At 30.9% G+C, this 13596-nt stretch overlaps 1 protein-coding gene across 4 annotated transcripts in view; it reads right to left on the minus strand.

The window, feature by feature from the left end:
• LOC117174052 (broad-complex core protein isoforms 1/2/3/4/5) overlaps positions 1 to 13596 on the minus strand; it is a 223391-nt gene that overhangs the window by 29704 nt on the left and 180091 nt on the right. For all 4 annotated transcript variants that reach the window (XM_033362705.1, XM_033362704.1, XM_033362703.1 and 1 more), the window contains exon 4: positions 6718 to 6995. In XM_033362705.1, the coding sequence (XP_033218596.1) occupies positions 6718 to 6995 (278 nt within the window). The remainder of the gene's footprint in view (positions 1 to 6717; positions 6996 to 13596) is intronic.

The raw sequence follows: 13596 nt of genomic DNA on the forward strand, positions 1-13596 counted from the left end.
CGTAAAAGTAGAACACACTGTGCCTACATTTTTTCTATTACACTCATGACTTGAAAAAAAAGTTATATTAGATACCAAATTCTGAATTTTGATTGTTACAAAAATCAGATTTTTAAATTCCAAGACAACTCAAGGTTTTCCAGTTCATCTTTTGAAATATTTCCAGGTCAAGTTTAACAAAAATCCTGCTCAAAATTTGAACTTAAATATAAGTAATGTTCAATTTGAGAGAAAAATGTCAATATTATAAAAAAATATCCGTCACATTAAGATATTTATTAAATTTGGTCCCTAAATTCTGCCCTACGGTCAAATTTGGTGCCAAGTTCGACTGTAGACAGTGATCTAAAAAAAATATCTAAGAAATACATCGAAATTTGAAGTATTTTTGCAATATCTTTTTATTAAATTGACATTTGGCCTTCAACATGGGCTTATCAGACGCAGAATTTTATTAACTTTAGTGCTATTATTGAGAAAAAAATTAAGTTATTATGATAACAAATGATCAAACATTCTGAACTATATCCACGGATTTTAGAGGATTTCGCAATATTTCAACAGATTTAACTGAATTTCAAAGAATTTCCAAATAATATCAAGAATTTGAAGGTATTTCGAGACGTTTGAATCCCTTTTAAAATATTTCAAGTGGTTTCAAGAGATTCGGAAAAGTCCCCAAGGATTTTAATCGCTTTTTAGAGATTTTACGAAATTTCGATGAATTTTAAACGATTAAGAGGGATTTTTATGACATTTTGAAGATTTCAAGCGGTTTCACGAATTTCAAAAGATTTCACGAAATATCAAAGAATTTTGAGGCATTTCGAAGAAGCCTTAATGTTTTAGAGGATTTTAAAGAGACTATGTCTCTCGTACTATGTCTCTCGTTGTTTTTGATATTTTTGTGAAAATATGACATTTATCTATTTTTTCAATAATACAATTTGATGACATAAAAAAATAAAGAAGAATATAATTCAGTAGACTCAAAAACTTTTGCATTTTTTCCTTTGAAATCGCTATTTTTTTTTAAATTCATACAATCCGTTTTTTCTAATTTACTTCATTTTTTATCCACCGACACATTGTTAAAATTTTTAAATAAAGTTTGTGTCTAAATATATTTGACCTAAAGATATATACCAATTTTCATCAATTTAACAACAAAATCGTAGCCAACTAAAAAAGGATAGATTACTTTTTAATATGTTTCAAGTAAAGCGTAAACTTATTCTGTATTTGATTAAATTCAAGTGTAGGATAAAATTTTTATCATTGGTATATATATGCCTCTAAATGAGCTGAATTGATTGTAAATTGTTAATTATTAATCTAATCTATTTTTTATATGAATATTTTGCACTGATTATCAATTTTATTTTATTTGTTACGTAAGAAAATTAATTAGTTGAAAACTGTGTTTCATATAATATTAAAAAAAATTATATTTAACAACATCACATGGTCGGCTTAAGGACCCTCTCCCTTAACGCTCAATGTGATTGATCGCGATATTATTGCTGACCCCCCACCCCGATTAATTAGATTTTAGATTTCGAGACATGAGCTGAATTTCTTTGACTACAGCGATTGTTCCGAGGGAAGCTTGGACAAAAATCTCTACATTTGAAGACAAACAGCATCACTCGTTACATGATGGACATTGGCGAGAGCAATAAACCATCAATATTTGAACCTAACACGTTGGAGGCAGGAGCGAAAATTCAGTGTTTGAACGAGGCATTCTAAATTTAGGAGGAAGTATTGATTTTACAATTTGGACCCCTCCCAAAGTAAAAAATAAACCAAGCCAAATGTACTCTACTTTGATAGAGTGCCTCTCCTCTGCGCGGCTCGTTTCGACGCATAGGCTACAGAAAGAGGGAGAGAGAGAGAGAGAGAGAAAGAGAGAAGGTAGTAGGATAAAAACTAGAGTTTGATGTAAAAGAGGAAGAGAGAGGTGAAATGCCGAAGTTCCTTCGTGGTAAGAAACAAAGAACAGAAAATTGATCGTTTGTCAAGTTTTATGTTCCCGGTTCAGAGCCGCGTGGTGGGACGGCCAAGGACCAACACAATAAGAGAAACTGCAGAAATTCTACTCGTCGAGAAGAAACCGCGAAAAAGTTGGGAGGAAGCGAGAAAGATGTACATTTCGAGACAGATAGAGGAAGCGGTTCTGGACCAATAAGATCGAACTGGATTTTAATTAACCCTGAACTGTTTTAAAAGAAAATCGGGAATGAAATTTGTTAGGCGGTTTTGAAAGAGAAATTAAAATTAAGGTTTCGGTTTGAACAGGAAAAAGTATTAACTTTTTGAAAACGATCTCTCCAGATTTCAATCCTGAAATTTAGCAAACTTCAATAACATCAAAATTTTACGACAGCTGAGGATATATCATTATCAAATTCCTATTGTAGAATTTCGTAACTTTTGAGTCGGTAGGTTTACAAATTGAAATAGTTTTTTTTTGCGATGTCAAACTTGGAGAGTTTCCAATTCGGAAGTGTTTAAATGTAAATGTGCCTTGCTAAACAGATTCCAAATTTGGATGCTTCGAAGAAATTAAACAAATTAAAAAATTATTTTAATTAAAAATAGGGGAAATAGGGATGTTATAATTCTTCTGCCAAAATCGAAATAAGCTTTTGCTATTTTTTAAGTGGAGAGCTTTTGGAATGGGAGTGTAGTTCTTTATTTTTCAAAAGAGCGAACATTGTCAAACGCGAAAAGCTTCTCGTTAGGTAAATTAATTGTTTTCATTAGTTCTCGTTTCTGTTTAATTAAAAGAATACAACACGGAAGATATTTTGATGCAAAATTCAAAATCCTACCACTTGCAGTTGCTCCGACAAACAAGATCGAGTACCTAAAACAGTTCAAGGACTGGAATTTTCTGAATACTTGAATCCATTCGATCTCGATTTATCAGTGATTTCATATGTCCAAAAATTAATTTTCCCTAAAACCCACATAGTAACCTCTCGATCAAAATAATTTTTTTAGGGGACTCAACCCGTTTTCAGAGAACTGATTTTTTCAAATTGTTTATTTGTTTAAAAAAATGTAGAAGCATTGTTGAACATGTACGTCCTTTTCTAGAAGGTTCCCCCGGCTTTTTTCTAGAATAATAAATATTTTGTCTTAAAAATTTGGGAAATGATAGCGCACATGCTAACGGACGTCCCCACACACTTCTTTTGTAGGTTAATTCAAAAAAGTTTTAATTTAGCAAAATGTGATTCATTTGCATAGCGCTTAGGAATTAGTATCGATTTTTTCAGTGTTAGATTCCCCCGGATTTTTTCCTAGGATAAGAAATATTTTGTCGTAAAAATCTGGGAAATGATAGCGAACATGCTAACGGACGTCCCCGCACAAAATTTTTGTGTGTTTTTTCATCAAAAATTTTTTGATATTGTTAACAACGTGCGTGTATATTTCGAGGTTATGTGGGTTACAATTCACCCGAGCGTTACTTCCAAACTACACAATATTTTTAGCCGAAAACTTTGGACTTACAAATAAACATAGTAACTAATCTCCCGGAACTAACCTTGTTTGCAGGCAATGAAAAAAGTTTATTTCATCAATAATTTTCAAATTATCGGAAAGGCAGAGATGAAAAACGACGTAACTTCAAAATAATGCATAAAATTTTTATTTAGCACAATACATTTTTTTGTTATTATCCCTCAAAAAAGAGTCCGGGGACGTCCGTTATGATATTTTATAGCATCTCCGAATTCAGTTTTTAAAAATCTTCATTTTTGTAGAATAAAAGCCTGGGGAACTGTACCTGATTGACCACACGACGAAGTATCACATGCCCTTAAGTATCAAATAACCGCACATAAGGCCTCGAATTCATTTGAGAAATTGAACATAGTGTTGGAAGTAGCATACATTTTGAAAAACAGTTAGCAAAATAATATCATCTAATTATTTAAATATTAAATACAGGATATGCCTGAAGTTCCTGAAGTTCATACGAACGTAATTAGGAAACAACTGACCGAATTCCTTTTTTCTCAACTCATTTTTGACGATTTTTAATTGGCAAGTATCGAAATTCTTACTTGTCATTTTCAACATTTGAGGTGTACATGTAATGAGGGTAATTTTAGGGGTGTTTTTGAAATGTTTCACCCGGGCTACGATTCGGGGCATAAAAGAAATAACATCGTTAGAAAAAAATCCCTTGAAATTTACTGAAATATATTAAAATCCCTTAAAATCTACTGAAATATATCAAACCCCCTTAAATTTGGTTAAATCCTCTGAAATCAATAATTGAAACTCTAGAATTTTTGCAAACCCCTTGAAATCTATAGAAACTTCTGATAATTTTATGGAATCCTTTAATTTAATTTGATATTCTGAACTCTTAATAAGGTAATTTTAAATTCCATTTAAATTTTTTAATCTCTTGACATTTTTTATAATACTACGAAATTTTTTGAAATCTCATGAAATTCTTCGGATTTTTTTTAAATAATCTAAAACCTTTGATACTCTATAAAATCCTTTCAAATCACTAGCGAAGCAGTTTGAAACTATGTTTAAAGGCAAAGTGAACAAATAGTTTCATTTGTGAGCAATCTAAGAAAATAGTTATAAAAAAGTAGTTGAAAATAACATTCTTTTTTCTCATTTCTTGTTCCCGATAGAGTTATTTTAGGAAGAAAAGCTAGGAATATACTCACACACATATTTTTTATCATAAGCTGATACCATTAAAAAAATATATATATCTTCAGACAACTCGAATAATCATATTCATTAATTATCTTTTCTTATTTTCTATCTGGTATAAAACAATTTTGACCAATTTTTTTTTTCATCTCTCGTTTAGCTATCGACAATAACTGAGTATTTCGATATTTCAAGATGAATATTAATTTTTTTTAAACGGCTCTGACAAAGATTTTATGTATCAAAACATATAGTTGTAAGACATAACAAGAACAACAACAGGAAAAACATTCTTGGCGTTCGCAACTTTAGGATGAAGTGATTTCAACGGAAACATGTGTTTGTTTTTCTCTTTAAACATGTTAAGATAAGATGTCATTCTCATGTTATTTGGTTCTGTTTTTCCCCATATTACATAGTATATCGTCGAGAAATTAATCATTCTTGAAATCTTGTGCAATCCTTTATTCTTTTGAAAATTTGATAAATACATTAACATTTTATAAGCATATGGGAATTCCTGTAGAAATCTCTCACAATTCTTTGATATCCCTTGAAATGTCTTTAAAATTCATTAAAATGTTTAAAATCCGTGGGAATCTCTTGAAGTTCCCTGATCTAGTAAACGACATTAACATTCACCGAAATCTCTTGAATAAGAAATGCTTTAAAATTCCGAAGTCTTTTGAAATCCTCTGAAAACCGAGGATATACTTTGAATCCTTTTAAATCTTTTAAAATCCTTTGAGAGCTGATCACATACCTTTATATTTTCGAAAACCCATTCAAATTTCCTGAAATTCTTCAAAAAATATACAATCTGCGTAAGAAGGGGTCTTAAAATTTCAAAAATAATCCTTACGTACTTAATAGACGTCCCTTATGACCTTACGAAATCTTTTTTTATTTCTTTCGAAACCATATGAAATATTTTAAAATCTTACGAAACCATTTGAAAATTCTCAGAAATTTATTAATATCTTGAAATTTTGTATGATTCTATCAAATTTTTTGAACTCTCATGAAATTCCTCAGAGTTTCTTTTTAACTGCTCTAAAATCCTTGAACCCCTATAAAATCTGCATATTTGGCTGAGAAACGATCTTTAGAGAACGTCATCAAGGTCAATGTCTGAATGCCTCTGTTTATTAAATTCAAAAAAGAATCTTTAAAAACATAAACTCAAAGAAAGTCAAATTGTTTAACAGAATTGCACAATACCGTATGAAGTCTTTTCGTGAAATTTGATAACATAAATGACCTTTTTTGAGCTTATGTTTGACTTTCTTTGAACTTACGAATTTAAAGACTTTTTTCTTAACCAATAAGATCCTTTTGAATTCATGAAATCGATTAAAATCTTTTAAAGCCCCTCGAAGTCTTTCAAATCTTCAAAATCTTCTGAAATTTCAATTTTTGTGATGGCCGAAATGTTGTTCGAGCTAATTTAGCGAAAAAGTTTTAAAATAAGTTTAAAGGCAAAATAAAAAAAAAACAATAGTTGCATTAGCGTGATATTTTTCAAAGTGATTGCATCCCCGAAAAAAGTGTCAATAGTGAAACCAGTCCGAGATCTGCAACCAGAAAAAAAGCAATTGCTGGATGCACTTCTGGATTGAGTTGCAAGCAACAAAGCCTTGAGAGAAAAAATGAGAAAATGAAAAAAAAGATGTTTAAATTGGTATGAAAGGGGATATAAATAAAAAAAGGGGGAAAGAGGATTGAAAGTAATTATAGAGGAGGGCTATAAAGTGAAATAGAAATTTTGTGAAAGATTGAAAGGATTGAGAAAGGGAGAAAAAAAGAAGAAGTCTGCAGCAGAGGTCGTTAAGCGTGACGTCTGCGGCGATCTGCGGCGGCCGCGCAGTGGTTTCCAAGAAGGAATCGGTCGGAATTTCAAGTTTTCAAGGTCCAAGGAGGAGAATCTCGCATGAGATCCAAGGACGTGTAGAAGAGGTGCAAGTAAGTGAGTAAGTGAGCAAGTAAACAAGCAGTAAGTCTATGATGGTGGTCAATTACCTTGTGTGCTCGGAGTGTCTTGCCCTCGCAAGCAAGCGTGACATCGCAATAGGCTTGCCTCTCGAGCAGCTGCGAAAACATAGTCTGCAGGTTGCTGTGGTGGTACTTCCATCTTAGGCAGTATTGTTGAGGGAACATGTTGGATGTAGCGGGCGGTGTTGCTGAAGCTGAACCGTTGCGTTGCTGTAGCATGCGCAAGCTTGGCACCACCACCTCCTCAACTACACCCTCTATGCTGCTGAGGTTCGCCGTCTCGTTGCCTCCGTCCTCCCCGGGAGCTAAAAATACAAGGTCAAATTATAAATCGGAAACAGTATCATCCCTAGCCAGCTGGTGGTAGCCGCCTATCCCTACAGATATAGAATATAGATGGCCAAACCAAGAGATTTGCACAATTATTTAGAGTTGTAGACTATAGACTAGAATGGTCTTTATTTTTCGATTTTGGTCTCTTCTTCGTCTCACCCTCCTATTTTGTTTGAATGGTCAAAAAAAAACTATCTCCGCCAAATTTGAGCGAAATCGGCTAATATTAACATGTGGCCCAACGCACTCGACAGTTTTTCATGCAATTAACATGGGGAAAAGTGCCGTAAAATTTAAAATGCAGTTTATTTTTTTTTATATTTCATCAGAACCAACACGAGAAATTTTCTTTTTCAAAATTTACAAAATTGCGAATCCCTAAATTTGAACCAACATTAATGGCAACCAAGGCTTGGCTGCCATGGTCGGCCCAACACTGGGTACCAATACTGCTATAGTCTAAGGTCTAAGGATATGACAAAAAAGGTATTTAAAAAATAAATATTAATTGATTGCGATTACTTTGAATATAAATATTAATGGTCCTGTTAAGATTGAATACATATATTACATTTTGAACATTATATTACAAATAAAATTTCTAACGCTACGGGGTATCGAATCTACATCTATATACCTAAATCTATCGCCTAGCAGCCGGGAGTGCTAACCACTGCGCTAAACCGGCAAGTTGAAACTCTGTGAAAAAGCCATCCTCACACGGAGAAAAATGGATGTTCAAACGTAACATCCAGCTTTTCAGGGTTAACATATTTTATGTTTAACTATATAGGACAACAATCTGGATGTTTGAAGTTAGCATTTGTAGATATTAAAACGTGAGATGTTACTATGGAACATCCAAAATGTTTAACTGAAATATCCGAGATATTACATTTATGGTTATGTCAAATAAGGGCTGTAAATATTTTAGGAGTTTACTTATTTCTAGTAATTCAAGGAATTAATTGATAACTTATTTGTGTATTCAAAATTAAACTTTAATGTTCTTGCATGCACGAAAAACCAATAAAGGGTGACAAATGTCGATCAGATGATACATGCAGGCAAGTTGAGGTTATGTGTAATATTTTCAATGCAAAATAAAAAATAAAAACGCGATAAGTAAGTCAAAAACGAATGCTATGTAATGTGCAGTTAAGATTCTATCTATTTTAGGTTATTAGAACTCAAATTTGATTTTAAATTTATAAGCATTTTGTTGAATGTGTTCATGTCAATATAATGCAATTGAAGATTATACTTCCCTTGTGCATACAGACAGAAGCCGTTATCCAATTTTAATTAAGGATAGCATTAATTTTTATTCTTTTGAAATGTTCCAAAATTGTAATATTCTGCAATTGTAATATCGAAAATATAGAACCGACAAATTTAGTTAAGAGATTTTAATGCGCAACGCGCATGCGCTCGGGCGATTTCAACATCTGAATGTGTTTCAGTTTAACATACAAATCTTTTTACCCCTAACATCTCAAAAAGATAGTAGATGTTTCGAATGAATATCTGCATGTTAGGTGGTACAATCTTACCCTTTGAATATCTACATTTAAACATCCATTTTTCTCCGTGCATAAGCTGCAGTTCAGAAAAGTTAAAGAAGCAAATTTTAAGCTCTGTTTTTTAAATTGTTTATTATTATGCGACATTGTGTAAATGTAAAATACACGAACTGTTGACAGGAATATCAATAAAATAATTTTTTAATAAATAATTTAAATCGATTACAATTTTTCTCTCGCGTAATATTTCGTTTTTTTTCCGTTGTAGCCTACTGTACAACTTTTTGCAATAACATGAAATGTAATTTTTTATAAACATTAAAAATTTTTAATGACAACTTAAAAAATTTCATCGTGAACTTCGACAATTTTTCAAAAAAATTTTTTTTTATCTTTCGTGTAAGATTTGTTTGTTAGGTGCTAAAAGTGAGACTTGGCGAAATAAAGTGCCGTTTCTCGGCCGAGCATCGGCGGAGGATCGGCAAATATAAGAAGCTAATATAGGCTGCCAGCACTGGCTCAACATTGGGCCGATTTAAATAAAACATGGTTTGCCGTGGTAAAAGTGACACTTGGCCCAGTAATGTGCCGTCACTGAGCCAGACTTTGGCTGATCCTTGTGAAAGATGGTTCCCCGCCCTAAAAGTGAGCCTTGGCGCAATAAAGTGCTGATACTGGACCAAGCATCGGTGGAGGATCGGCAAATATAAATAGCCAATATAGGCTGCCAGCACTGGCTCAACACTGGGCCGAATAAAATGCCGATATTGGCCCAATAACTTTAGCCGACCTTTGGCTGCCAGAATTGGACCAACACTGGGCCGTGTATTCAGCTTCGGCAATTCGCTCTTTGGCATACACTTTGTAAGAATACAATTGATTTTTCTTCAAAATTTGAAGATCTTTTAATGAAAAGCATAGAAAATACGATATTTTGAGTATTTCGTAAGGCGCCATTTTAAATTTTTCAAAATTTTGACTTTCATACATTACGAAATACGTTTTTTACAATCATGTAGCATTTTAATTGACACCTGAAAAGTTGTAACCAAGAAAGAAAAAAATTAGTTTAAAAGAAAAATTTGGGCGGCCTTATTGATTTTTTTAAAAAATTTTAATTTTAATTGTCATTACGTACTTTCTAATAAATAAATCTGGATGTGTTAAAAATTTGACGAGATTTTGTTAATAATTGTAGAAATTGTAATTTCATGAGAAAACTTGAGTTTTTTGGGCTACATGTTATTATTAACCGGTTTCGCTTAAATTTGGTGCAGATCGTTTTTTTGATCATTTAAACAGAAGAGGGGGGTGAGACTAAAGAAATCCTAGAAAAAAATCCACCAAGTATAAATAAGGACCATCCTACTTATCCCTACAACCCTGCTCTTATCAAGTCAGTGAATTCTTCAAAAAATTCTGAAGTCAATTTAAGTCATTCTTTTTTTAAAGGGATGATTGCTAAAGAGATTGCTCAGTGACCTGGCTGGGAGCGCTGTTACGAAAAGAACGCATTGCTCAAATAAGCAACGCGGGAATTTTAGATTGATCTAAAATGTATACCTCCTCCTTTATATTCCGAAACGGATTTCGCATAATGGAATAATAATATTAAAAATAATAAAAAGTCACTTGAATTCACAAGAATTCTTTTCAAAATTCCCCAACTTTTCCATGAGCATGACTATTCGAAACATGGAATCTTTATAATCAGAATAAAACAACTAAATTTCAGATTACAATTTTTAAGTTTATTTACTTACGCCAAAAAAGATGACTTTTCTAATAAAAAGGATGAATTTTCATTCCAAAAAGATGAAATTTTAACAAAATAGTTAGATTTTCGACCAAAGCAATTAAATTTTCAACCAAATAGTAGAAATTTTAAGCACATTGTTATATTGTAAACATAAAAGATGAAATTTCAACCAAATAGTTGAATTTTTACAAAAAATATCAATTCTCAACGAAAAATGTAAGAATGGATATCTCTACCAAAAAACGAACTTTAAACAAAATAGTAAATTTTTTAACTAAAGAGTGAAAATTTCAACCAAATAATTTAATTTTCAACAAAATGGTTTCATTTTCAACTTAGAAATTTGAATTTCGGAAAAAAATAATATTTGAAATTTCAACCCAAAATACGAAAATTCTACCCAAGAAATAGTTGAATTTAGCCAAAAAAACAAATTTTTAAAAAACAATTTTTAATCACGAAAGATTTCAGGTGGATTTTCGATACCAGACATAATTTTTAACAAAAATTTATTTTCTACGAAAATAGCTCAATTTTCAACTCAAAAAACGAATTTTCATCCAGAAAGGATGACTTTTTAATAGAATTTTTGAATTTTCAACAAAATAATATAATGTCTAGCTAAAAATATAATTGTCACGAGGAATTAACTGTAAAAAAATTCAGATAGAAACACAAGGAAAATAAATTACTGACAACAATATTATATAAGGGTGGCCGCGAAAATTCATTTTCATAATTCCCCAATTTTCCCCGATCAAACTTTCATTTTCCCTACTCATAATAATGTAAAATCGACATCTTGTAACACTTTTAAAATATAATTATTTATCTTAAACATTTTTTAAGCATTTAGAAGCTTCCTACCACTCAATACGTATATTTAATTTTTTCAAAAGATTTTAGCAATTTTTTAATCAACACAATGTGCCCAATTTAAAAAAAATCTTGCAAGATTTTGAGTGTTTCAGTGTTTTCAGGTCAAAATTTCATTTTTATAAAGCTCAAATAACTAAAATAATTGATTGCAGTTAAATTTTTTTTCTTATATTTCCAAAAATGAGATTTTGGGCTGTAAAAACTAAAACTATTTCAATTTCACAACATTTTCAAAGTTCAAGCATATTGTGCAGATCACAAAAAAAAATAATATCAGGAATTTTTGTAAAACATTTTACGTTCGAAAATCTTCACATTCTGAAAATCCTAAAAATGTTTCACTATTAAGACTTTCAATTTGAAATTGTACAAGAATGAGAGATTCAAATTATCTCATTCATAAAGAAGAAATGACAATAAGCCCACACTTTTTCTAAAATAAATAATTTTCGAGAAAAATGGGGGAAACCATTTCTTTTAAGAATCTTTATTCTTGTTTTAATCTTAATAATCTAGCTAACCATTGAAGCTTCTAATTGGAAATTGTACAATTCTAAGTATTTTAATTGGAAATTATTGAATTTAAGTTAAATTACGAAAATTTTTAATTATCTATGTAATTTATCAAGTTTCGACTACAATTATTGAATTTTGAATGTTATCAATGAAAAAATATTTAAATATAAAGAACTTTGATTTTTATCTTTAAAAAATTTGATATATTTAAATATGAAACGAAACAACTTGGTGTATTTCAATTTGAAACTATTGAATTCTAAATTCTGACTAAAGTGAAAGGGACTTCCTAACAAGGCTCAAATTATGAACGTTCCGATTAAGCAATTAAAAATGCAGGGACTTACAGACTTAAATTGTTAAATTTAGGCCTATAAAATTAAACGATTTTACAATTAGGTTTTAAAATTCAATAATTTATAATTAGAAGTGCTTCCAACTATAAAATCTCCTATTTAAATCGTAGTTACTATAAAAAGCATTTCAAAATGAACTTGTTCGACCACGTAGTATTTCATATACCCAGTGATATTTAACGAAAATGGATAAGTTTTTCTACACAAACTAAGAATTAAACGAATTTCTGATCATTTCTCGACTTCCTGGTCCAACAAAATTTAGAACCAGCAAGTTGACAATAAATGCTTTTTAGATTCTACCAAGCAGTATTTTCTCATCGGTAGGAATCAATATTCGTCACTTTTTAAAACGCACGAACGTGATTCGCAAACTCCTTTGATGTTCATCCAACCAATTCTGGCGGCACTTGTAGCTGTGACAGGAATTCACGAACGAAAGTTTTTTCGTTCGAGGTAGTTTCAAAACTTAATTACTTTTCAAAGTATTTGCTTCTTAAATTAAAAAATTTAAATGGAGTGGTTCATTGAACTTCCAAACAAAATTTTAATACTAATCAATCTTTAGAATATGGAAAAAAATAAAAGAAAACTTTTTAGTTCTTTCACACTGTTTATAAGATAAAATTGTATCCAGGGAGTGACCCATTACAATTAAGAGACCTCGATATTTCTTTAAATATTTATGTAGTATAAAAAGTACATCTTTTCGCACGTGTAACTTTTATTTGATACTTTTTTCTTAAAAACAGTATTTTGGAATATAAATTTTAAAAATTCGGTATACTGTAGAAAAAGACACCATTTAGTAACAATTTTGATAAATATTTTTTGGTTCCAGTTTTTCGTTTCCCGAGTATTCTATTTTCAGGGCTATTACTTATTCAAACCAAAAGTGACAAAAATTGCCTAATTTCTAACCCAGAAAGCGAATAACAGATTAACTAAAAGTGACTAATGTATATTAATAATGTGACCAATATTCTTTTTAATTCAACCGAACTGAAAAGAGTTTGAATCAAATTGATCATAATTATAGGTAAATTAAAAAGAACGAATAAAATAAAATTAGAGGGAGTTCAGAGAAATTTCAAGGAAATAAAAATTATTTGAAAAAATTCATAAAAATTGAAGTGAATTTAAAAAAAATCAAACATATTCCACTGCCGCCAGAAAAATTTGAGTGAATTTAAAAGAATGAATTCAAGTTCTTTCAAGAAAATTCAGCTAGAATGGAAAAAATCAAGAAAATTAAAAAAAGATTAGAAGAATTCTAATGAGTTGAATTTTTTTAAATCCATAATATTCCACTGATTTTAATAAAATTGGAGTGCATTTAGAACAAATCAAGGGAATTTTATAGACCTTGGTGACTATCATAAGAATGTGAAAAAAAAACTAAACCAAAAGTTAAAAATCAAATAATTAAGTCGAATTGAATACAGTCTGTCAAGTTAAAGCGTGGGTGGCTTTACTCGCAGTCGGTAAAGTGTATCGACATGATTTTGGTGTCAAAATATTAAGAAGAGCTCCCTCTTTC

The sequence above is a fragment of the Belonocnema kinseyi genome, chromosome 6 (assembly GCF_010883055.1).
Source record: "Belonocnema kinseyi isolate 2016_QV_RU_SX_M_011 chromosome 6, B_treatae_v1, whole genome shotgun sequence".
Lineage (NCBI taxonomy): Eukaryota > Metazoa > Arthropoda > Insecta > Hymenoptera > Cynipidae > Belonocnema > Belonocnema kinseyi.